The sequence below is a fragment of the Rhincodon typus genome, chromosome 43 (genome assembly GCF_021869965.1).
Source record: "Rhincodon typus isolate 14 chromosome 43, sRhiTyp1.1, whole genome shotgun sequence".
Taxonomy (NCBI): domain Eukaryota; kingdom Metazoa; phylum Chordata; class Chondrichthyes; order Orectolobiformes; family Rhincodontidae; genus Rhincodon; species Rhincodon typus.
In genome coordinates this window covers 4,974,775-4,999,596 of record NC_063374.1, presented here as the reverse complement: position 1 = coordinate 4,999,596, position 24,822 = coordinate 4,974,775, and the positions used below count along the sequence as shown (strand labels likewise).

The window sequence follows — 24,822 nt, the reverse complement described above, 5'->3', positions numbered from 1 at the left end:
TATTTGCCTGACATAGGCAAATGTTACTGTTCCCACATCGAGCCAACAGAATTCTCACAATGCTTCCAGTGCCACTGGGAAAGACCAATGCTCATTGCTGTAAACAGGATGTGATCAAGCACAGAAGGGTACATTCCTTCCTTTCCTTCCCTTCCCTTACCAAGAAGAGGGACTTGTCTCCCTTTCCGGGGGATGTCAGAGGGTGTGTGGAAGGTGTAGGTATGAGGGGGCCTGTGTGTGGGGTGTAGGGGGTGCATGGGGAAGGTAGCACGTGTGCATGTGTGTGGGGTGTATGCGGCAAAGTACGTATGTGTTTGTGGGGTGAATGTGCAAGTGTACATGTGTGCTTGGTTGGGGGTGTATGGGGAGCATGGGTGGGAGGGTATGGGGAGCGCAGGGCATGTGTATAGTGTGTGCTGGTGTGTGGGTGTGCGCATGTCTGCATGTGTGGTGTGTAGGGTGCGTATGAACCGGTTTGTACTTATGTGCTTGCAGTCAGCTGTGTATCACTCTTGGTGGAAAGCAGTTTGCCTGAAGGTTACAAACCTGGCAGGGTTCTGTGGAGAAAATGGAATACTGAGCGAGCAGCAAGCCGTATCATGGTAGGCATCCAGCAGTCCCTGCCTGTCTGTTGAATCATAAACTGAATAGTACCTGCAGAAGGAAGAACAACAAAGTCAGGGAGTGGGAACAAAGGCCTTTCTGTTGGTGAGTCAGCTTGGTTTGGGTTATTGAAGTCTGTTTAGGAATGAAGCCATGGGCCTGTGCTATCCCAAAGCAACACTTGACAGTTCACACTAGCTGCTGTCTCACTCATTCCTTGGTCTAAAATGGAGGTGCTAAATGAATGAGAGTCAAGAGGCTGACTTGTCTGCAGTCTCCTTTGTTTTCAACACAAGTGTCTACTTTTGAGACATTTAACCAGATATACCAACTCTAAAGATACATAAATCCAGAAATCATTTTAGGGAAAACATTTCTTCTTCTGGGACTCTCATATTTCTGTTCCACAAGAAAGGGGTGATGTGGAGATGCTGATGTTGGACTGGGGTAGACAACGTCAGAAGTCACAACAGAAACAACAGGGTTTATTTGAAATCACAAGCTTTTGGAGCGCAGCCCCTTTGTCAGGTGAAGTGATGAAGGGACTGCGCTCCAAAAGCTTGGGACTTCAAATAAACCCTGCTGGACTATAACCTGGTGTCATGTGACTTCTGACTTCATCCACCCCAGTCCGACACTGGCACCTCCACAGCATGGCTACCATTGACACCACAAATTGCTGCATCAAAGTGGTTCAGACCTTTGTTTTGCTGGTGGTTGCTCAGTAATTCTCCAGATTGCAAACTTATGTTTAACTGCTGTATTCAGCATCCGTGTCTTGCCTTCTGTTTTCCTTTAGGAACAGCAGTAGGCCATTCAGCCCTTCAAGGCTGCTCCACCATTCCATATATTGTTGCCTTTGGTCCATATCCCTTATAAATTTTACTTTACAAAAATACAGCTGTCTCAGATTTAAAATTAACAACTCATCTAACATCCAATGCTGTTTGTGGAAGAGTTCCAAACATCTACCACTCTTTGTGTGTACAAGTACTTCCTAACATAGCTCCTGAATGCTCTGGCCCCAATTCTCAGACTATGCTCCTAGATCTAAAATGCCCAGCCAGTGGAAATAGTTTATTATCTATTCCGTCTTGTCTTGCTCAAAAGAAGCACGAGTGCTATTCTCCAACTTTGGACATGACTTACCAGTGTCCAGCTCCTTCAACATTGTGAACTGTCGCACAAGTGTCTCTTTGTAACCATATTGTAAAACATGATCTAAAACTACGCCACATAAGGAGATAAAAGGACAGGCAACAACAAATTTGACCAGAGATGGGTTTAAAGAAATGTTCTGAAGAAGGTTGCAAATGTCCGGAGTCAGAGGTAAACAGGCAAAGAGACAGAGAGGTTTCAGGTAGACATTTCAAAGCTCGCAGCAAAGGCATGGCTGCTAAAGATGGAGCAATTAAAGTCAGAGTTACAACTGTTGCCAGAATTAAGAGTGCAGAGATCTTGGAGGAACTTTCAGAGATATGGAAAGGGAAAGGCCATGGAGGGAATTTGAAGATTAGGGCACATACTTTAAAATCCAGGCATTGTCAGGCTGGGAGCCAATTTAGTCATGATGACTGTAGGCCTGATGGGTGAAAAGGACTTGGAGGAATCAGGTCGTTGCCTGGGACAAGCTCAAGTCTTTGAAGCCTGGCGGGCGGAGGTCAAGGGAAAATTGGAATTGTCAAGTCTAGAAGCAACTAAGGCACAGATGCACTCCTTTAGCAGTACAAGTAATGAAATAGGGCAAAACCTGACCCTATCACGTGGAAGCTAACAGTGACTGGGCAAAACATGACCAACATACTTTGGTGGTGCCACATTACAAATTACCACTGGAAATTAGAGCACAGACTTTTAGTTCAAAAGCTTTTGCTGAAAGAGGAAAACCTCCACGTACAAGCCATGCTGGCTCAGCAACACCCAGGGAACATCACAAGAATGAAATCTGATGAACAAACAGAAGACAGAACAAAAGATCATGGAATGACAAAGCACCCGTAGAACAGGTCAACCTTTGTTGTTTGTAATTTCAGATTTCTCACTTTTTTTTCAAAGTCACATTTTCTCTTGCTTTTGGTTAAATTGCTTCCAAGAACAAACTGAGAACGGAAGAATGTGCTGGGTTACAGTGAACAGGTGAAAGAATGGCAAAGTGAGAAGCTCAGGCAGAAAACTGCTCTCAGACACAATGAACCAAAAGACTTCATTTGCAATTCTGGGTTTCATTACAACTTTTAATGGACCATTCCATCCAGTTCAAATCTGGGATTCACTGTTTTAAAGCAAAAGACAACCTGCAATTGGTTGAAAGGACAGAATTACAAACATATCTGACAATAAAAATTTTGTTTTTAAAAAAAGTTTCTATTTCTTTATGCATAAAGTTTGACAAATATATATCTGACTGTTCAGGTACTTACTGTTGTATGAATCTTGATACAAGCACTTTGATTTCATCTGTACCAAAGTAACTAGCCTGTTAGAGGAAAACACATAGCATGTTAAAGACTATATCCACACTTTACCTAGCACTAATAATCACCAAGATTCTTGCATGTCTGACTTGTTTGAAAGAAAACAACTTTAAACATAGCATGTCATTATTGCAGCATATTCTAAAGTGCTTTACAATTCACATTTTGCTGAAGGCCAGTTACTTACAGTGTAGACAAATAAGGTGTTCAAGCTTACATACAAATTAGGAGGAGTATGAAAAATGAGCCCTTTAGCCTGCTCCAACATTTAATATATTCATGGCTGGTCTGATTATAGCCTCAACGCTATACTCCCACCTGCCCTGGATACCCCTTGTTAGTCAAGAATCAGTTCAGTATTTACCTTAAAAACGTTCAATGACTCTATCTCCCTCCGGAAGAGTTCCGAAAGCTCTTAACCCTCAAAAAAATTCTTATTTCCATCTTAACTGGGATACCTGTTATTTTTAAACAGTGCCTCCTTGATCTAGTCTTTCTCTTCAGGGACCTGTGTTTCAACAAGATACCTCTCATTCTTCTAAACTCCCTCAGTGTTGTCCCGCTGACAGTCCAGTCTCGAAGTACTGTCTCCACACACACCTCCAACCCAATAGTACAAAAAAAAACTCCTTCAGTCCTGGACTGGCATTGTCAGCTTGGATTATACACCTAGGTCTCCAGAATGGGGTTCAAACACACAATGTTCAGAGGGAAAAAACAGTACTGGCTTAATTAAAATATCATGGTAAATCATTACCTGCTTTTAGCAGCAGGATGGGGAGAATATCAGACAAAATAATTAAGCAAAAGTAGAACGGCTGCAAGCCGATCGAATTAACTTTAGAATTTAAAAATGGCTTGAATTCACAGAGTGTCTTTCACACCTTTACGATGCTCAAAGCACTTTGTAGCGAATGAAGAACTTATTGTGTAGGAGACAATGCAATAAATTTACACAAAGTAAGCTCCCACAAAAATAATGTTGAAGGATAACTACCAGTCGGAGAAAACACATGCACTTCTTCAACTTTTTACGCAGTGCGTTTAAGATCTCAACAGGAAGGCCGTGCTTTAGATTAACATCATATCCGGTCCAGGACACCTGACAGTACAGTGCTCCCTCAGGTGAATGCTAAACCATCTGGATAGATTTTGTGCTCAAAAATCTGGAATGGAGTTCGAGCTCTGGCTTCTCTGAAAATCGAATGTATGTAAACCAGGCACACGGTTAATACAAGGTCATGCAGATAAACAACATTCAACCACCACCGTGGTAAATCGTTTCAATGAACCGTGGTTAAATGCCAAAGTCCCTTTGTCTCCTGTTTTCTTCACCCACATACCCAACGAGTCTTAAATACCAAGGTGGTAATACCACATACAGGATTCTGGGTTTACACAGAGCTTATTCATAGGGTACAAGGGCAAGGGAGTTACGATAAATGCAAATTAAAACTCTAGCTCAGCCACAAATGGAGGAGTGTATTCAATTTAGTTTGGTCTGGTCTAATGCTCACCAGTTACGAATTCAGATTTCACCAGGCTAGCTGAAGGTTTTTAAATTCAATTGATTTAAACTGAAATAAAATGCACGTCTCATTAAAATGATTAGGGGACCACTGCATTATCTCAAAACACCATCTGGTTCACCAAAGTTCTTCAGAATAGGAAATCTATTGCTTTTACTCAATCTGGCCTGCATGTGACTCCAATGTGGTTGACTCTCAAGTGTCCTTTGAAACAACCTGCAAAGCCCCTTAGATGTAGATTGCTGACCACTAACCGCCCAAGGGTAGGAGGCAATAGAAAAAAAAAGCTGGTCTTGCCAGTGTCCCTCTTATCCAAAACCAAATAACAATAAAAAAAAAATCATACTTTTGGGAAGGATGTTAAGGCTTTCATAAAGGTACAGAATACACCTACCAGAATATTTCCCGGGACAAGGAACTTCAGCTACATGGATAGATTGGTGAGGCTGGGGCTGTTCTCCTTGGAGGAGAGGTTGAGGATGAGGATACAGCTTTGATAAATTGAGAGGCGTTTAGACAAAAGAAACGGAGAGAAAATGCGCTCATTGGCAGAGGAGTCTGGAACAGACCTTAATTGACTGGCAAAGGCAGCAACTGCAGCACGAGTTTAAAAAAATCATTTATTTTGTATGTCGTGAGTAGTTAGGGTCTGGAAAACACTGTCTGAAAATGTGTTTGAGATCTTAATCAGAGTTAGTCAAGATGCGTGCGCAGAGAGCTCACATGAACATGACAGGCCAAATTGGTTCCTTTGATGCTGTAATCATTCTATGACAGATGGTTCCTTCACTACAGGAAACAACCAACTCCTATCTACCCTGTAACATCTCTTTCATCATTTTGAAGGGTTCTGCCACCTCACCGTGCAATCTGTGTTATGTCATTATGATCCCAATGCTCAAATTTGTCATTGCTCCATTTCCGACAATATACTTTAGATCTGCGAAATACCGTTTCCAAAGCCCTAGATTATAGAATCTAACACCGTACTTCAACTGGGGAATCATGAAATCAGCTCAGCGTTACCTCTTGGCCTTTATGTACTCGATCAAATCTGCAATCTCATTCACTTAGATATCCTGAGGTGTTGTCTTTAACAGGCTCACTGTTTGTAAGCCTGCATCCCCCAGATCCCCTCCAATATTCCACAAGAGTTGACTTCAGCAGAAGATAACCATCTCTATCAAAGCAGCCTATTCATACCATACCTTGCATGAAGGAAGCGTGGTTGGAGTCTCAACATCAAAGGAAATGGGAGGTGGGAGCTCATGGCCGTCCTATAGGTGGAAAATCAGCGAGAATCAGGAGATTGGGAGACAGCAGTACAATTCAGTACCATGAGTTATAAATATTCCCTTCCATTCCCAACCCACCCAAGATTAAACAAAAGGCTTCGATATTGACTTTGTAAAACCAGCTCTATGAAGTCTGTGATCCCACCACTCTTGCATTGAAAGTTGAATTACAGTCCAATATTTGTACATTGAATCAGCAAAGACAAGTGGGAAATATAAATAATCACATTACAGTAAATTCAAAGAGTCCTGTTTTCCCCATCACCATCACATTGCTTCCCCCACCCACCACCCAAAACAACCAGTATTTTTATTCCATTTCAACTATCGTACCCGGCTCTCTGGAGTACTATAAACACCGTATTAATTTCGAGAAACCAGTGAGTGACGTACTTACCAGTCTGAGTAACTTTGGAAATTTTTCCCTGACAGCACTGTCAAACATTGCCAAGAGGGAGAGAAGTGAAACAAATAAAAGGGAAAAAAAAACGTGAGAAAACTTCCACGGATGCATGAATGAAGAAAGTGGCTCCACATTCGCCTCCCCGCCACCCCCACGAGCCTCATACCATCAAAGACAGACTAAAACCAAACCAGCATGATTCTCAAACTTACACTAATCTAATTAATGTTAAACGTGGATGCTAAAGTCCAGATAAGTTCCTTTCATAGCCAAAGGATATTTTCGAAACAATTCCACACCAGGAAAGGAGCCTCAAAAATAGGCAGAATCTGCAGATGGACTCAGCAGACACTAACCATGCCAAGTATAAAATAGCATGGGAAAGAATGGGGGAGGGTGTGAAATTACATCACCAATGCCTCTTGCAGGAAATAATTTACACCAATATGCCTAGTAAATGCTGAACTGACTATGTTGAAAGTAAAATGAAATAAAACCAAGAGGTTAACATTATGAATAGTGCTGCCTTTAGAACTGATTTTTCAGGAAGCTGTCTATTCAGGTGAAATAAAGGTCATGATGTCTTGTGATGAGAACCTAAACCCACATTCCAAACCTTTTGTCCTGGCCTGGCATTGCGCAACTAGAACACACTCTCATCAATAGCTGCCAACTGTTTGAACACAACAGTCTGTCAGCAGCAGACCCTATAGACAACTCAATTGGATTATTCTCTCACATTTGCAACGCGCTCACTACTCAGCAGCAATAGACCAACAGTTGTCCTTTCAAGAGATGCTTGGGGATTGCTGTTTGCCACAACAGTTTGTGAAACTGCATAATTCCCTTGAGAATAAAAAGCTGCCGTGGAATAATGCATACTTGCATTTGGTTTGTCTTCACAGTGGCAGACTGCATGTGGAGGTGGTCAGGTTCCATGTTTCAGAGGAGTTGGCAGGATCTAGGATGTGTTATCAGAAGGGTTTCTGCTGCTTTGGGTCTGGACATCCATCATAATTATGTCTAGTAACTGTCTTAAATGCATCATCTATAAGATTAGAATATGTTTTAAAGTGCTGGAAAAATCATGCATTAGTTGGTTTTAGGTCAATAATTAAGTCTATTGCAGCAGCAACATTTTTGTTGGTCTATTTAGCAACACTAAAAACACTTACAACAGCTAAATGCTACCAAACAACTTAAAGAAATTGTTGATGTAAATTACTCCTGGAAGCAGGATGAGAAAGGGTCTCTATACAGACACACACACACAAACTTTCAGTGCAAAGTGAATTTACCTTTCATATCATTGGACCACATTGTCTGCTACTTAACAATCTCATTACATTTTCATCTGCCTCCGGATATGAGCGCAGCAGACTCACTTCTTTTCAAAGCAAAACAAGTGCCCAAAGTAACGAAATTGTCCAACCAATTTTAATGACGTGGAATTTTTACAGCAACTTGGAGTTATTTCACACTGCATCCAGCAGCTACGTTGAATACTAAGACACTGGAATTCATTCATTTATTAAATGAGGACACAAACTATCTTGGGAGTCATCAATTCACATGAATAACAGCAAAGTGAAGTCTGGGATGCATTGGTTTTTTTCTTAAGCCTGAAGTGCAGCCTCAGAAGGTCAATTAAAAGCAACACTGCCTTCATTCTCCCGCAAAATCAGTTTCCGTTTACTTACCAAGCTATCACTCACCTGCTCAGAGGCAACATTTAACAGGATCAATGTTGGGAAAAGAGATACCAATATTCTGGTTAGTTGGAATTGGGTGGGGAGAAGGATTAAACCAGTGTGATATCACAGAGGTGCTAGCTATCAACTCCGCCCAAATTATTACTGCACATCAGGAGTGAACAATCAAAAATTAACAATTGGTTGGCAAATCTAGATTTTCAAAAAAACCCAAAAAATAGGTCTTATAAGTAGGTCTCAAGAGTAACAGAACGAGGAAAAAGCCAGTGAAAGAGACGATAACAAAGACAAAGGAAGAGAAACTAGGGGAAAACACAAAGTGGATGAGGTAGGATGAGAGTATAATGAAGGGCTGTTGTCCAAAGAACACCTAATGAAACAACTATTCACATTAAAATTTGTCATATTATATCATAACATCTTAAAATAATTTAAAAATTACTGATGCCTTGTGTCAAATGCTTTGTGATAGGATTCAATGAACTTTTCTTCCTTCCAAAGGTTTGTTCTTAAATTGACTCTGAAAGACATTTCAACATGCCCACAAAATTGGAATTTTACTTTGTCAAAAAGACAGTGTATAAAATGTACAGGGTGTACGATTTTCCTCTCAAGTTGCTTTGTCACCCAAAAACTCTTCAATTAAATTCCCAAGTCATATGCAAAAACCAGGAATCTGCCAAAGCCACATGACCATAGTCCAGCATTCTGAAGGTCGATGCATGACTGTGTCTGTCTTAGGCTGTTCCTCGCCTGACGAGTCTTACCAGTCACTGGCTAACCAGTTTTCTTCATTGACCAACAAAAACCTGCACCCATTTCACAGATACAAAGACTGACAGGCAATGGTTCAGGTTTTCTTTCTTCTAAATTTGATGCCAAGCAAAGTGCTGCTGCAGACTTGCAACTCAAACTTCATCAGGTAAAGAGCAACTGGCTTATTATTGTGATCAGTGGCTTTTAAGATCATTCAAAGCTTTTTAGGAATGCAAGATGTTTGTTGGGAATCTTTTGGGTAAACAAGAGTTTCTTCAGTGTTGAGGCACAAAGCATTTCGCAACCTCTAACCACAGCATAAAAAACACAAATTGACCTGTTGCAAAATTGAACAAGAAGATGATGTACAACTAGGGGGTCTTTGGACTGTAGTCCCCACATTCGGAGAATGATTAAAAATTAATCATTGGTCTTTCACAAAGAGAGTTGGGCCTACAGGTTTTTGGTAAAGCTACTACAAACAGAATACATGTTCTTTTTAAAAAGAATAGGTTATTAACAGTTTGCCTATTGGGAAAGATACTCACTTAGGGTATATACTTATACATGAAACACCAATACCACATTTACATTAATGGCTTTGTGAAAAATATTATTATTATCTCCCAATACTACTGATATTCCATGAAAAGAAATTAGTGAGAAAATTAGATTATTTTTAAATAGAAGCAAGGTTAAGAAAAATATACTGTCTGCCATTTGAGAGGCTCCCTGTAACAAAACCACAACAAGGGGTCCTTCCACTGACCTGACATAAGTAGCCTGATCCCGGAAGCTGTCACAGAGAGGGTTCCCATCCAACCACAGCTCTTCCAGCTTGAAGCCTTTTATTTTGTCCAGATCTCTTTCAGATTTGAGCTGTGATAATTGAAAATATTGATGAATTCCTCTAATTCTGCTTCTCTGCAAGTCCAAATACCCAATACGTCAAATACAGCAAGTATTATTACTATGTGACTGCATCTCACCTAAAGAAGGAATTAGTGGGAATGAAAAAGTAGTCCTTCAGAAATCTCAAAGAGCCCTCAGGGGGAGTAGAGGGGAGGACATATTTCAAACACAGCTCATAAAACAATCATAACTAAGCTTCTCACCGTTGCTGTAAACAGACACTCACCTCATTTCTGGAAAGATTTAAAATTTTCAAACTGGGTGCTTTGGTAATCAGATCTGCCAGGTCTTCCAGTCGGTAGAGCCGGTTATTGCCCAGGTTGAGCGAGAGCAACTGTAAAAACAAGGGGAGGCATAGATTACAACTGTCAAACAGACAAGAGCAGCAATCCAAATAGGAGGGCTAATGGGCAGAACATCACTTTAAGAAAGCAATCAGCAGTGGCCTGTTAGTTCTACAAAAGACACTACAGCATTGCTACACTCCCTGTTCGCTATGCATTACAGTGTACACAAAGTTATGTAAAACTACTCTGCAGGATTTTGCTTCAACCTTTCCATTATTATAGAAAATAAGAATAAAGTATCCCGCCTCCCACAATTTATACCCTGCATACCTCTGGAATGTTCTCCTCTATTATTTTGATGACTGTGCTCATGGAACTCCTCCTGTTTAACACCACTTCAATATTCTGAGAGATGAGGTCTGAACAATCAAACAGTAATTGTTAGGAATCAGAAGCAATAATTACAATTCATTCATGGCCTGTATGCAATGATGCAAATTGCCACTCCAATTTTAAGATTGGGGGGTGGCCTTGGTGAGTGCTTCCACAACCTAGGCGTTGTATCACCCAGCCACACAACTCTTGCTCTGCGCTGGGTTAATGGATCTTAACTTCCACAGCAATAGCAATTCATCAAATAGTCCTCAGTTCACAAATGGGGTGTCTTTTGATAGGAGGGTGGTTGGGTCTAAGACAGGCAAGCTGGAAGGAAGCATTCTCATCACTTCTGAGCCTACAGATAGTGCTGTAAAGATACTAACCCTTTCCATGAAATAAATAGCCCTAGACTCCAATAGGTGGGTTTCTAGAGCTTGAGAAAACCAATAGGCAAAGTTAAATCTGGAACACAGGGTGTCATTGTAATATTGAAACGACTAAAGAGTCACCTGGAAACGAGTTGGTTAACCATCTCCATTCAAGGGCAACTAGGGATGGGCAATAAATGCTGCCAGCCAGCGACGCCCAAATCCCATAAAAGAAGTTTTTAAAAGTCAGTCAGATCTGATGTCTTTTTAATAAGGCAAAATGTCACATTTTGGTGTGGGGGACAGGGGCAAGAGACAAGTAAAATTATTTTTCAAATGCCCGGTTTCACCCGCAAAAGAACTGCGACTCAAAAAATGACAGAACTGGGTGAAGAGTAGAAAGTAAGAGGCAGGAGAAGAAAATTGGGTAGGTTGCAATGCTATTAACGCAAGTTTTTCTTAATTACCTAAGGCAGCTTCAAGTCACCAAACAGATGACAAAAACTTCAAATCCATACCTGGGTCACTACGTATGCTGTTTAGGTCTAGGGCCTGCTGAGATCCATCGTAACGTTTACTCATACACTGCTGCAAATTAAATGGTGATAATTTCAGTGAAACAAAGGTACTCTCTCAGATATATCAAATGATCATTTGTTGCCTAGTCCGAAGTACAGGAACAGCTGAAGCCTTGGCACGTCTGCCATGAACTACCTGCCAGCTCTACTTGAGTTACAAAGTCACGCAAGATGCTTTCCTTCAAAGGTGTCATTCTTGGCCAAGCAACACCAATCCTGCCTCTCTTTTGGCAGGCTCTTGCATCATGTAGGAATTAATCTATAATCTAAAGTGATGTTCTAGTACAGTAGCGAGGGACAGGACATGGTCAGAGGTACTGTCATTTTTATGAGATGCTAAGCCAAGGTCTCATCTGCCCTCTCAAAGACATCAATAGACACTGTGACATTACCAAGAAGTGAACACAGAACAGAACAATAGAGCAGAGGAACAGGCACTTTGACCCATCACATCCGCACTGACCACAATGCCATTCTAAACTAATTCTGTCTGCACATGATCTGTATCCCTCTATTCCCTGCCTGTTCATGTGTCTGTCTCAATGCCTCTTAAACTTTGCTATCATATCTGCTTCTACCTCCTCCGCTGGCAGCACATTCCAGACACCTACTATCCTCTGATAAAAAAAAACTTGCCTCGCATATCTCCTTTAAACTTTCCCCTTTTCACCTCGAACCTATGCCCACTAGTATTTGACATTTCTACCCTGGGAAAACTACTCTGCACCCTATCCATGCCCCTCATAAGTCTTGAAGGTGAGAATTTTTCCTGATGTAAGCTGATATGCATCTCTCAACCAAATACAAATCGGTCATCCCTTTGACACAAAATACTCACAGCCCAATGTCCGACACTCCTGTTTATGCTCAAATCTTAATTGCCACTAACATCTATAACAGCATCACCTCAAAAGGAACACATTAATTATGAAGTGATTTGATGGAGTGGAAGATATTATACAAATGCAAACTCTTTTTCTGCAATTCTTCTATTGCTTTCTGCTACAATGGATAAGTATAACTCCTCCTGGTCTTGTCTGTTACATCTGAGCTTCTGTTATTAATTGCATTGAAAATAAAGGTTCAAAAACAAAAGTAGCAATGTCCTCAACAGAAACTCTTTTTTTTCATAAATTTGCATTTATTAGCAACAAGTTGGTCATTTTCCAGTAGGAGCTGAAATGCATTTTTAAATCAAGGTGTGAGAAAGCTGTCCGTACCTTTATGTGCTCGATCTCCTCTGATTTGAGCTCATTTGAAACAGAAGATGGCGGCACTGAAGGATTAATCATGATGGCCACCTGAAGGAAATCAAAATGTTTGCCCGTAATCAAATTTAGGATTTTGCCAGTCCCCGAGAGCTCAAAAATCTGTGTGCCCTAACCTTAAATAAATTCAATAGTGAATTATCCAAAACCTTCTTGGGTAGGGAATTCCAAAGATTCGCAAACCTTTGAGAGAAGAAATTTCTTAATTTCAGCCCTAAATGATCGCCACCTTATCATGAAACTATTTTAGACTCCCCAGTCAGCAGAAATAATTTCTCAGCATCTGCCCAAGCAAGTCCCCTTCTGGATTCTCAGGTAGAAAATGGAAAAGACAGCCAATACTTCTCCTTCACATCTGTGCAGTTTGAGGGCAGGACTGGACACAGCTAGGCTGACCTCCCCTGTGGACCAGCTTAGTGAGACCCAATTGTCTGGACCTGGTACCCTAGTGGAAATGGCCTGATTTCAGGAATGGTCAGGTTCAAAACAATGACAATTCTTGGGTATGCCTGCTGCAGATCCAGCAATGGTTAGGACCACTTCAAACAACACAGCAAATTTGTTTTTGTTCATCAAAAGGGTTTGTTTTTTTTCTGAGGCACATGTTACTGTCAGAAATATATATAGAAACACATACCCGGTATAAATCCTTATCAACAATTCTTCTCGATATCTGTTTTAAAGCATTAGCAGTTGTAGAATCTTCAACATAGAATACTGCCTTATTACCATCATAGTGAAACTGTGGACAGAAAGATTTTGTTACTGTCGTCTAGTGATCAAGTGCAAATAAGTCTTGATTTCATAAACGTTGAAGAGAACAGAAAGTCAGTGAGTGATAAATGTCAGAAAAGTACAAAGAGAGGTGCTATTCAACCCATTTCTGCTCTCACTCCCCTGCTCTTTCCCACAGTTGTGCAAATTTCTACTTTCAATGGACTTCTAAATTATAAACATACAAACTTACAGACAAAAATACAAGTCAGGAGCAGGACTAAGACATTCAGCTCAAGCCTGCACAGCCATTTAATAACATCATGACTAATCTGTGTGCAATCCGAATTCCACAATACCACCTACCCTAATAACATTCCAATTCTTGCTTCTGCCACACTTTTAGGAATGGCATCTCAGATCATTATAACTCACCAAGGTATAATTAGTGATAGATTAAGGTTTACCATAACTGGTTGCCTGTCCTAAACAGCAAGCCTATTTTAGGACTTCTTATTGAGTCAGAGTCATAAAGCATGGAAACAGACCCTTCAGTCCAACTGTTCCACGCTGAACATAATCCCAACCTAAACTAGTCCCATCTGCCTGCTCCTGGTCCATTTCCTTCCAAACCTTTCCTGTTCATATATCTTTTAAATTGTACCCATATCCACCACTTACTCAGGCATTCCACACACAAACTCTAAAAAATTTGCTTCGTGTCTCTTCCCCATCCTAGGGAAAAGACAACAACCATTAACTCTGTCTATATCTCTCGTTATTTTAAAAACTTCTAACAGGTCCCCTTCAACATCCTACACTCCAGTGAAAAAAATCCCAGCCTATCCAGTCTTTCCTTATAACTCAAACCTTCCACATCTGGCAACATCTTGGTAAATCTCTTCTGAACCTTCTCCAGCTTAATAATATCCTTCCTATAACTGGGTGACAACAACTGGACACAGTACTTCAGAAGAGGCCTCACCAACGTCCTGTACAACTTCAGCATGACTTCCTTCTTGATTGAAGACCTCAAACAGTGGGGCTATTGGTAGATGTGTATGTATTTTTTTGAGTTGGGAGAGGGAAGTGAAAAGTAAAACATCAATTCTGACTAGACACTCAACAACTTTGAATACACAGTACACATTCCTTGAAATGTGTGAATGGGAAAACTGCCCACCTCATTCAGTTACATCCCAATCAGATCCCTGACATTCCAATGCATCCCTTGTATGGTTCTGAACCACAGATAACATTCCATATTCATTGCGCGTAGTTAGCTAGCTGAAGTATGGTAATGTGGAGAAATTCAGCCTGGTTGCTGTCCTATGACTGGCGCTGAAAAGTGAGCACTGGCCAGATATAATTGGTCTCAATTGTTCCCTCTGGCTGTTGCCTCATTGTTTAGATGATGTTAACCAGTTACATCAATATCTGGTTGATGATAAAGGTTGACTCTCTTTAACAGAACATTTGGTAAGACAGCCTTTAATGTGATACTACAAATGTTAAAAGCAATTGGATACCCTTCTCAAGGGCACTGTCGGTCTACCTGGAGCACATGGACTGCAGTGGTTCAAGAAGGCAGCTGAACACCACCTTCTCAAGGGGGTAGCTAGAGATGGGCAACAATGCTGGCCCAGCCATCGACGTCCACATCCCAAAAGTGGATTTAAAAAAGCTGCCTATTTTTTACAACAGGCAGTGACCATTGGCACTGATTTCAACACCACATGGCAACCAATCAGCCCTGAGAACTAAAGGCATAATGGCAGCAACTCACAGAAAGCCATTCAGGATTCCAAGTGACTTTTCATAAACTATCTGGACTAAGTTTAACAATTCATTCATCCCCTTCCCATTTTCAGCTAGAATTGGCAAAATTAAACATCCTTTATATCAGGATGGGGGTGCGGGTCTAAGGCTCAAACGATAATAAGAGAATTTTTAGAATAGGAGCACACCCTTAACCTGACAGCTCATAAAGAGAATCCTAGTGGTAGATATTTTCTAACCAACCTGTTCTGAGATATTATTACACACCTTCTGGAGTAAGTGAAACTTGAAACCAGGTCTCTTGGCTCAGAGGTAGGAACACTATCACTACCTTTGGTAGAAGTATTAAGTGAGGGATGAACAACTGTTTTTATCATTGGGTATAACAGTAAGGATCAGTAGTCCAGAGGCCAGGCTAGTAGTCTGGGAGTACAGTTCCATCCTGCCATGACAGAAGGTGGCATTTTAATGTGATTAATAAAAAGCTAGAGTTGAAACTGGGTCTCTAATGATACCATAAAACTATCAATTGTCTTAAGGACCCATCTAGTTCACGAATGTCCTTTAGGAAGGAAACCTGCCATACCTTACCAGGTATGGTCTACATATGGCTCCAGGCTCACAACAACATACTGACCTTTAACTGCCCCTTTAAAATGGCTGAATAAGCCATTCAGTTCAAGGGCGATTAGAGACGGGCAACAAATGATGGACTTGCCGGTAACGCCTACATCTCTTCCAAAGATAATTTTAAAAAAGCCTGAAGAACTTTTCTCCTTAAGTGGCCAAAAATAAAAACTATTGGGAACCTATAATTTTGTCAGTAAAGCCAGCAAAACAGACTAACTCCAGACAGAGAATTCAGGCAATGATTGGGCTATTGGCTCACAATAAAGAAAGCTCTAACAGCATTTTTAGAATAATTCACCTGAGCTATATTACAAGTAACAACACTCACAACCCATTAAACCTCTTCATTGAACAGAGGGCATTATCTATAACCATTGTGTAGCAACATCATTCAAACAGGATTACAAACAGCACAATAATGCCTTTTGTTAAAACAATCATTTGAAACCATAAAATGCAGTATAATAATAATTCACCTTTTATTTTCATAAACAATCAATTCTGAAATTTTCAACTTTCAATCAGATAAGATGGGCTGCCAATAAGTTGTTACTGACACACGTGACTCTGGAGCTAGAGGTCATAGACAACTGGGTTAAGCAAACGAACGCCACACCAAACACTTTGCAGAATTATTTTTCTGCAGCAGGGCTAGCTTCACAAGGTTACAGCATTTTACTCCTCGAAGTGAAAATCGCCTTGAGCATTCAATTAGCAGGATCAAGGTTAGGAGCACAGGAAATTGGAATAGGAGGCCGGTTCCCTTGATCCTTTTAATTTCTGAAAGTCAATCTCTCTTGAACATTCAATGACTGAGTTTCCACAGCCCTCTTTAAGGCACACATTTCCAAAGAATCACCACCTTCTGGTTGAAGAAATTCCTCATCTCAATCTTAAAAGGCCTAACATCTTCTTAGACCATGTCACCCTAGACTAGTACCTACCAAGCCCACACCAAACCCAAAAAACTGGGGATAAACCCATCCCGCATCTACCTTGTTGAACCCTGTAGGAAATTTGTATTGCTTCAATCAGATCACCAAGTGTCTTCATCGGATAGACCCACCATCTCATGGATCAGATTGCACTCCTTCAGTGGCAAGTTAATCTTTCCTTAGGTAAGGTGACTAAGCCTAAATGTGATAATCTAGGTGAGATCTCACTAATAAGGAAATTAATGTTTCAAGATTAGTTTAAAGTATATTAATTGATAAACTTATATTGTTCTGTATAAGTACAATATACAATATACCAATACAGGCCTAGCATAACGTGACTGGTGAGTGTGACTTGACACAGGAATGCATAATGAGATTCTAAACAGACAAAAAAGGCTGCGTTTGCTAACATCAGCGCATGTGCACCACATATTACTTTAAATTGTGCATGTGCAGACAGTCTTGAGAGTTTTTGTTCTGGGGGTGGGGGTGGATGTGCAATCGGGACCAGAGGGAGTGTGTGCACATCTGTGCATGGGGGTGGCTGAACCAGGGCGAAGTGTGGGAGATGGGAGACAAGGGGAAGGACGGCTTCAACACCCCAACTCTAGTTACTTCTCCAGCCTCTGGATTCTGGGCCCTCTTCCCTCCACACTCATGGGGATTCACCCCTTCTTCCCACCACTGAACCCCCTTTTAAAATCACACGTGCAGTAGTACTGCCTTTGTGCATGATGGTATACGTACATCCTACATAAAGACATGTTGTATATGGAACTGTGTGCATATGTGCTCTCAAATCAGCAAACATGAATAGTTGACTACAGTCATCGGTGTCAGCAAACAGTGCCAGAACAAAATGGCAAAAACTTACTGTTGAATGTGTGGAGCTGCATTCCTTCATTTTTGTTATTGAGGAACTAGCATTATGAGAAGGACGAGGACAATGGCTGTGTTGTTTTAATTTGTAGTATTTTGCTTAGAAAACAATCACATTTTTGCTAAATGTATTATCTTGGGCTTTGTAGTCAGTACACTTCCAGACTGTTATTACTGAGCTATATATTGACGGAATGTATAAGGACATTTCATTCTGATCTTTCATACATTGTTTATTTTGCATTTATATTTTGCACACAGTTCGTGTAACTCAAGGATACTTTGCAATTTTCTGTCTTAGGTTTACAATGTATAGTTATAAGCAACGTTTCCAGTATGTTCTTTATTTTAAAGTAAATGGCTGCTAACACTAACAGCTACAGAGGGGAGAAGCACATTAAGCAAATCCTTCAAAACAAACAGTCATTGATAGGTGCTTGACTGAATGAGGGATTGGTATCAATTTAACAAGATCTGAGACAATGAATATCATTCATGAGGACATGATGCATAAGACCTCCGTTTGAAATGTATGGGGAAAGATGATGCAAAACATTTCGTTACCTTGTGGTAAACTTCAAAATTCAATGAAATGATAGGAAATAAACTATAAGCAGTAGGAAAAGCCCTACCAGTGAATGATATCTTGATGATTAATCATTACCTTTAAAGGAACCAATCAGAAATTCGGTATACACTACCCTAACTAATCCAAGACTGACCATGATCTGTCCGTGCACTGCGCATGCAGCATATAGGCAATAAAGATTTCTCACTTGTATTTGTACCTGTTTAGCTAACTGAATAAAATCAACAAACATTGCCAAAACCACTTGTTCCGGGGGGTGGTCTCATTTTTGGTTGGACCCTGAGCCTGACAATTAAATCAGAACATACACCAACGCTCTATACAATTACAGCAAGGCTTATTTACTCCTATACTTTTGCAATAAAGGCCAACATAGCAGGTGCCTTCCCAATTGTTTGGTGCCCATTAAAGTTAGCTGGTCTTTCTTCTGTGCCTGCCCTTCCAGTAACATAAGAAATAGGCACTGGAGTAGGTTGTTCAGCCCTTCAAGTCAGCTCAGTGAATCAACAAGATCATAGCTGATCTAATACCCAGCTGCAACTTCCAGTGCTGTCCCTTCATTCCTTCAGAGTCCAAAGGTCTGTTCAGCACTCAAATATATTCCAAGCCCGAGTATCCACAAGTCGCTGGGACAGAAAGTGAAGAAATCGCTCACTTCAGTCTTAAATAATTGGTCCTTCACCCTGAGACTGTGACCAACCCCTCCACCCATGTCCAGAAGAAAAAAAAAATCACTCAGCATTCACCCTGTCAAGCTCCTTAAAGGATTTCACATGTTCCAATAGTTTCATCTCTAAATTTTAGAGAATACATGCTTAATCTATTCAGGATACCTTTCATGGGAATTCAAATTCTGCCTGCAACTCTCCCCCCCACCCCCAATCCCCAAACATTCCTACTGTAAGTACAACTACTAGTGAAAGCCAGTTGTTTAAACTGCCTGAGGGATACAATTAGCTGTGTTTGTGCTGTTTTGGCCTATTTTGATCAGCACTAGAACAGAACAAAGAATCTCCAACCAAAATTCAGTTAATTGGGTCAGACTTCAGTGACAAGTGTTAACTATATGATGCTATATCAATGATATAAAACTGGACTAGCTATATTAATAAGGGGCTAGAAACAGAGGTTAGGAATCCTGCTGTAACTCACCTCCTGACTCTCCAAAGCCTGTCCAAAAGGACAAGTCAAGTCAGGAATGTGAGGGAATACTCCCCACTTCCCTGGATGAATGCAGCTGCAAAAACACTCAAAGCTTGACATCATCCAGGACAAAGCAGCCTGCTTGATTGGCATCAGATCCACAAACATCCACTCCCTCAACCACTAATGCTCAGCAGCAGCATTGTGTACCACCTACAAGATGCACTGCAGAAATTCACCAAAGCTTCTTTAATTCTCCAAACCTATGACCACTTCCATCGAGAAGGACAGAGGCAACAGAATACCACCACCAGACATGGGAATACTTGCAAGCTTCCCTCCAAATCTCTCACCATCCTAACTTGGAAATATATTGCTGTTCCTTGAGTGTCACTGGGTCAGAATTTTGGATCTACCTCTCTAATGGCATGATGGGTGTCCCTGCGGCACACACATTCCAGCATTTCAAGAAGGCAGCTCACCACCTTCTCAACTAGGGATGGCCAATAAAGACTGGCCCAGCCAGTGATCACCCACGTTGCACAAATGAATTAAGAAAAAAACAAGTCAAGATCAATCTATGCTCTGCTCCAAATTCCAAGCCACACAGTTTCCAAGAGAAACCTCTGAACAGACTGGGAGTGTAAACCGCTTATCTCTGCTCTTAACCCTGCCTTTTGAGCATACTGAATCAATCTGCGGAATATCTCATTTTACTGACAACATTTTCTTAACATTCTTGCTTTGCCTAACAAAATCATAGGTGCCATTGTTCCTACCTGAACAGGAGTAAAGGGAACACTGCACATATTGTGCAAGTTTGACAAAAGCCAGGATTTATCATATTTCTTTCCAAAGGGAATCTAAAGAGAACAAAAATATTTTGCTGTATTCATACTCAACAGTTAACTTTACAACATCCATGTTCAAAAACTTTATAAATTAACATTTGGATAAATATATTTGGAAAACAGCACAAAGACTCAAAATATTATATTACGCCAAAGTTTAGACTTGACAAGACATCATCGAGTTCAACATGGAATGAATGTAGTAAGATAATGACATCATTTTCTAATCGTTTGGAGGTTAAGTGCCCTTCACAACATTGTATATTTTGCATAACTGAAATGCATAGTTACGCAATTTCAGTCATTAGTGGAGCACAGAACAGGACACAGAACGGTTGTGTTAAGTGTATCTCTTACTGGCAGTTCACATTGGAAAGAATGGAATGGGTTAGGCATTCCCTCTGTTTGGAGTAGGGCAGCAGGGAGCAAAGATAGTGAAGAGAAAGATTCTGGGAATAAACAGCAAGATGGAAAAGAGCAAAACTGTTACAAGTTCTCAAAAGGAATGAGATTTATGATCACAAGTCCTTGACTCTTGAGGGAAGCAATGGTATTATCAATGGACTGTTAATTCAGAGACCCAAATAACATTCTGGGGGCCTGGGTTTGAATCCTGCCATGGTAGATGGTGGAATTTGAATTCAATAAATATCTGGAATTAAGAATCTAATGGTGACCTTGAATCCATTGTTGATTGTTGGAAAAACCCATCTGGTTCACGAACGTCCTTTAGGAAAGGAAACTACCATCCTTACCTGGTCTGCCCTACATGTAAATCCTGACTCACAGCAATGTGGTTGACTCTTAACTTCCGTCTGGGCAATTAGGGTTAGGTAATATATGTGGTCTAGCCAGCAACGTCCTCATCCCATGAATGAATTTAAAAAAAAACCTACACGGTGATCCACACAGAAGTCCAGTATCAAAATGTACACAACATAAAAATAAAGACAGAAGAGCACAGCGAAAATAAGGACCTACAGTGATTTTAAACCAGGTTCGCCGTGTATTGGCACTTGCATTTCTCTCCGAATTTTGCTTCACAGTAACTTGAATGCTTGAGGGCCCTCCATCACGATCATGCCAGCTGTCTGGGCGACGAGATGGTCTTGGACCATAGGGTGTACTGAGGATTAAGACAGATTTTAAAAATTACAAACATTTAAGATCAACCTAACAGGAGATTGCTTACTGTATCATAGTACAATCACATGAACATGGAATGTTTCAAGGGAGAAAAATACACTGTGCTCGACAGTTATTGCCAAACTGAGTTGTTCAGTTTACATTTCAGCTATACTACAATAACACAGGTAATACACAGCACTGACAGTTGCTGAAACTTGTGCACTGTACCACAGCATTTATGTCAACAGCACCATTTCAGGGAGCGGAAGGTTGTCTCCTTCCGGCTGATCTGTCACCCTATCCCTCACAGTCAGAAGATTGTGGGTTCAAGTCCTAATTCATACATCTGAGCTCATAATTCATACCAACATGTCCAGTGCAACCAGGTCACACTGGCTGCCAAACAATTTACGTGGTCAGCCCATTTGACATGCTGGGATTGTGTGTGGCTCACCATATTCAGTAACCGCTATTCGGATACAGTGGGATAGAAACTGGTATACAATTTTGCCAAACCTCTGGCTGTTAAACAGGTTCAAAGCGTACAGACTTCCAGGCATGAATGTCCTGCAATGAATTTGAACCAGCAGTATGGTTACCTCAACACCGAGGCAAACCATTGACAGGCATACCTATCAACTGCGTTCTTTGTTCCCTCATGAGATGTAGGTGTTGCTGGCTGGACGGACAACCATTCGTTGCCTATCCCTACTTACGATGATGATGGGAGGTGAGGCACCCTCTGAGACTCATTTCAGTCAACGTGGTGCAGGTTCACCACAAATTTGAGAAGGAGGGATTTCTAAGATTTTGATCCAGCGATAGTGATGGAATGACAATATTGTTCCTAGTCAGGATGCTGTGGTTTGAAGGAGAACTTAAGAGGTCCTGGTATTCCCATGTATCTGCCCATTGAGGTAGTAAGGGCCGTGGGGTTTGGAAGGCGTTTTTGAAAAAGCCTCAGTGAATTGCTACAGTGTATCTTGTCCTTACTGTTGCTACTGTGCTTCAGTGATAGTGGGAATGAACACTTTAAGGTAGTGGGTTTGAGTGCCAATCAGGTAGGCTGCTTCTATCAAGTTTTTTATTCAAACAGTACTCATCCAAACCAATGGGGAGTATTGCATCATACACCGGACCTTGTGCCTTGAAGATGCTGAACAGGCATTGGGGTAACAGGAAGGATAGACACTCAATGCAGAATTCTGTGTCTTTGACCTGCTTTTGTAAAGATGGTATTTATACGGCCGTTCCAGTTTAGTTTCTGGTCACTGACAATCCGTAGGATAATTATGGTGGAGCAGTCAATGATGGCAATGCCATTGAACATCAAGGTTAGATGATTAGATTTTTTGTCGCAGTTGGTCATTGCTTGGCACTAGTGTGTTGCAAATGTCACTTGCCATTTATCCTGAACTGGATGTTGTTCAAGCCTAACTGCATGTAGACTGCCTCAGTATCTAAGGAATCATGACTGTTGCTGAACATTGTCTAATCAGTGAATATCCCCATTGCTGACTTTAGGTTGGACGGAAAGCAGCTGAAGATGGTCGGTGCTAGGGCACAACCCTGAGGAACTTCCTGAAGAACATCCTGGAGTTGAAATTACTGACCTCCAACAACCACAACGAGCTTCCTTTGTGCGAGGCAAGACATCAACCAGCAGTGAGAGATTCCCCCATATTTCCATCAAACCCAACTTTGCTAGGGCTCACTGATGCCATATGCTTCAAACGCTGCCTTGATATCAAGTCAAGGGCAGTCATTCTCAGCTAACCTCTGGAATTCAACTCTTATGTCCATGTTTAAACCAAGGCTGTAACGAGGTCAAGAGCTGAGTGGCCCTGGCAGAATCTAAACTGAGTGATCAGGTTATTCCTGATCAAGTGCCCTGTGACAGCACAGTCAAAACCCTTTCTAACAACTTCTGATGATCGAGAGTAGACAGATGATCTGTCAATTGGTCAGGTGGGATATGCCCATTGTGCGCGCACAGGACATACGAGGGCAAGTTTCCACATTGTCAGGTAGATGCCAGTGTTGTAATTGTACTGGAACAGCTTGGCTAGGGGCACAACTAGTTCTGGAGCACTAGTCTTCAGTACTATTGCTGGAATGTTGTCAAGGCCCATAATGTTTGCAATATCCAGTGCTTTCAGACATTTCTTGATATCATGTGAATTGAATTGGCTGAAGACTGGCGTGTGATGTTGCAGACCTCAGAAGAAGCACCTTCCAAACCTGCAACTTCTACCATCTCAAAGGACAAAGCCAGCAGCAAATTCCCCTCCAAGCCACTCACCCTCCTGACTCAGAACTATATCACCATCTCTTCACAGTTGTCGGGTCAAAACCCAGAATTCTTGCCCTAACATCACTGTACACACCAAAGACATCGACAGTTCAAGAAATTAGCTCAGTGCTGCCCTCTCCTGAGCAACTAGGGATAGTAATAAGTGATCTAGCCAATGAGGTTCGCATCTCGCAAACGAACAATGAAACCCTTTTACAATGTTGGGCCCTTAGCCCTTCACCCAATGATTAAAGCCAGCATAGTAAGTTTAGTAGTGATGATGTGTACAATACTTAATGCTGTCATTTGTCTGCCAGGTAAACAATAAAAGAATTTCAGCTTCTGTACATCTGCATGCTTATTGTGTACCAGGAAACAGTTGGATCATCGGATCTGTAATTTGGTTAACTCCATGTGACTGCAATGCTTAGCTAATAACCTGCTCTGTGCTAATAAAGCCAGTTTTAAATAGCTACAATTACCTATTTACATTTGCCTATTTATAGCAGGCTGAGTGGCAGAGGACAATTATAATTGCTCTAGGTCAGTTACTGGCTTCATGTGCTGCTCAGATTATTCAGCAATTAATAGACTGCAATATGGTCCGTGCCACAAGTCAAAATCCAAGCGTACTGCAGCATTGTCCATTGTTCCCGATGTGGCCTCCTCTACATCAGTGAGACGAAGCGTAGACTTGGGGACCATTTTGTAGAGCATCTGCGCTTTGTATGTGACAAACGACAATACCTTCTGGTCACCAACCATTTTAACTTCCCCTCCTGCTCATGCTGGGCCTCTTCCAGTACCACAATGACACCACACGCAAACTGGAGGTGCAACACTTCATATTCCACCTCGGGAACCTACGGCCGATGGCCATAACATAGAATTCACCAGTTTTAAAACCTCCCCACCCCTGGCCTCATCTCATGTCGAACCCTCTCTCTCTGCCCCGCCTCCTTGACATGACACAACCTGTCCATCTTCTTCCCCATCTATTCACCCTGCCCTACACTTCCTACCGACCAATCCCCACTACCCACTACCTGCACCCAACCTATCACCACCCCACCTACCTTTCCCCAGCCCTACCCATCCTCCCACCTCCTTGACCCAACACAACCTGTCCATCTTCGCTCTCACCTATCTACCCCAACCATTCCGCTGACCAATCCCCACCACTCCCTACCTGCATTCACCTATCACCATCCGACCTACCTTCCCCAGCCCATCCTCCTCTCTCTATTTATTTCTCAGCTCCCTTCCCCCTCCCCATTTGTGAAGAAGGGTCCCAAACCGAAACGTCATCTTCCTG

The 24,822-nt window shown here is 41.4% G+C and overlaps 1 protein-coding gene across 3 annotated transcripts in view; it reads right to left on the bottom strand.

Annotated features, from left to right (window-relative positions):
* Positions 1-24,822, bottom strand: part of nxf1b (nuclear RNA export factor 1b) — a 155,641-nt gene that overhangs the window by 21,152 nt on the left and 109,667 nt on the right. For 2 of the 3 annotated variants that reach the window (XM_048619786.1, XM_048619788.1), the window contains 12 exons: positions 21,068-21,212; positions 20,015-20,098; positions 13,201-13,305; positions 12,516-12,596; positions 11,236-11,305; positions 10,302-10,390; positions 9,911-10,018; positions 9,542-9,651; positions 6,299-6,335; positions 5,815-5,883; positions 3,024-3,079; positions 547-654 (listed from right to left, as the gene is read on the bottom strand). In XM_048619786.1, coding sequence (XP_048475743.1) covers positions 547-654; positions 3,024-3,079; positions 5,815-5,883; positions 6,299-6,335; positions 9,542-9,651; positions 9,911-10,018; positions 10,302-10,390; positions 11,236-11,305; positions 12,516-12,596; positions 13,201-13,305; positions 20,015-20,098; positions 21,068-21,212 — 1,062 coding nt within the window. The other variant, XM_048619789.1, reaches the window with a different exon arrangement.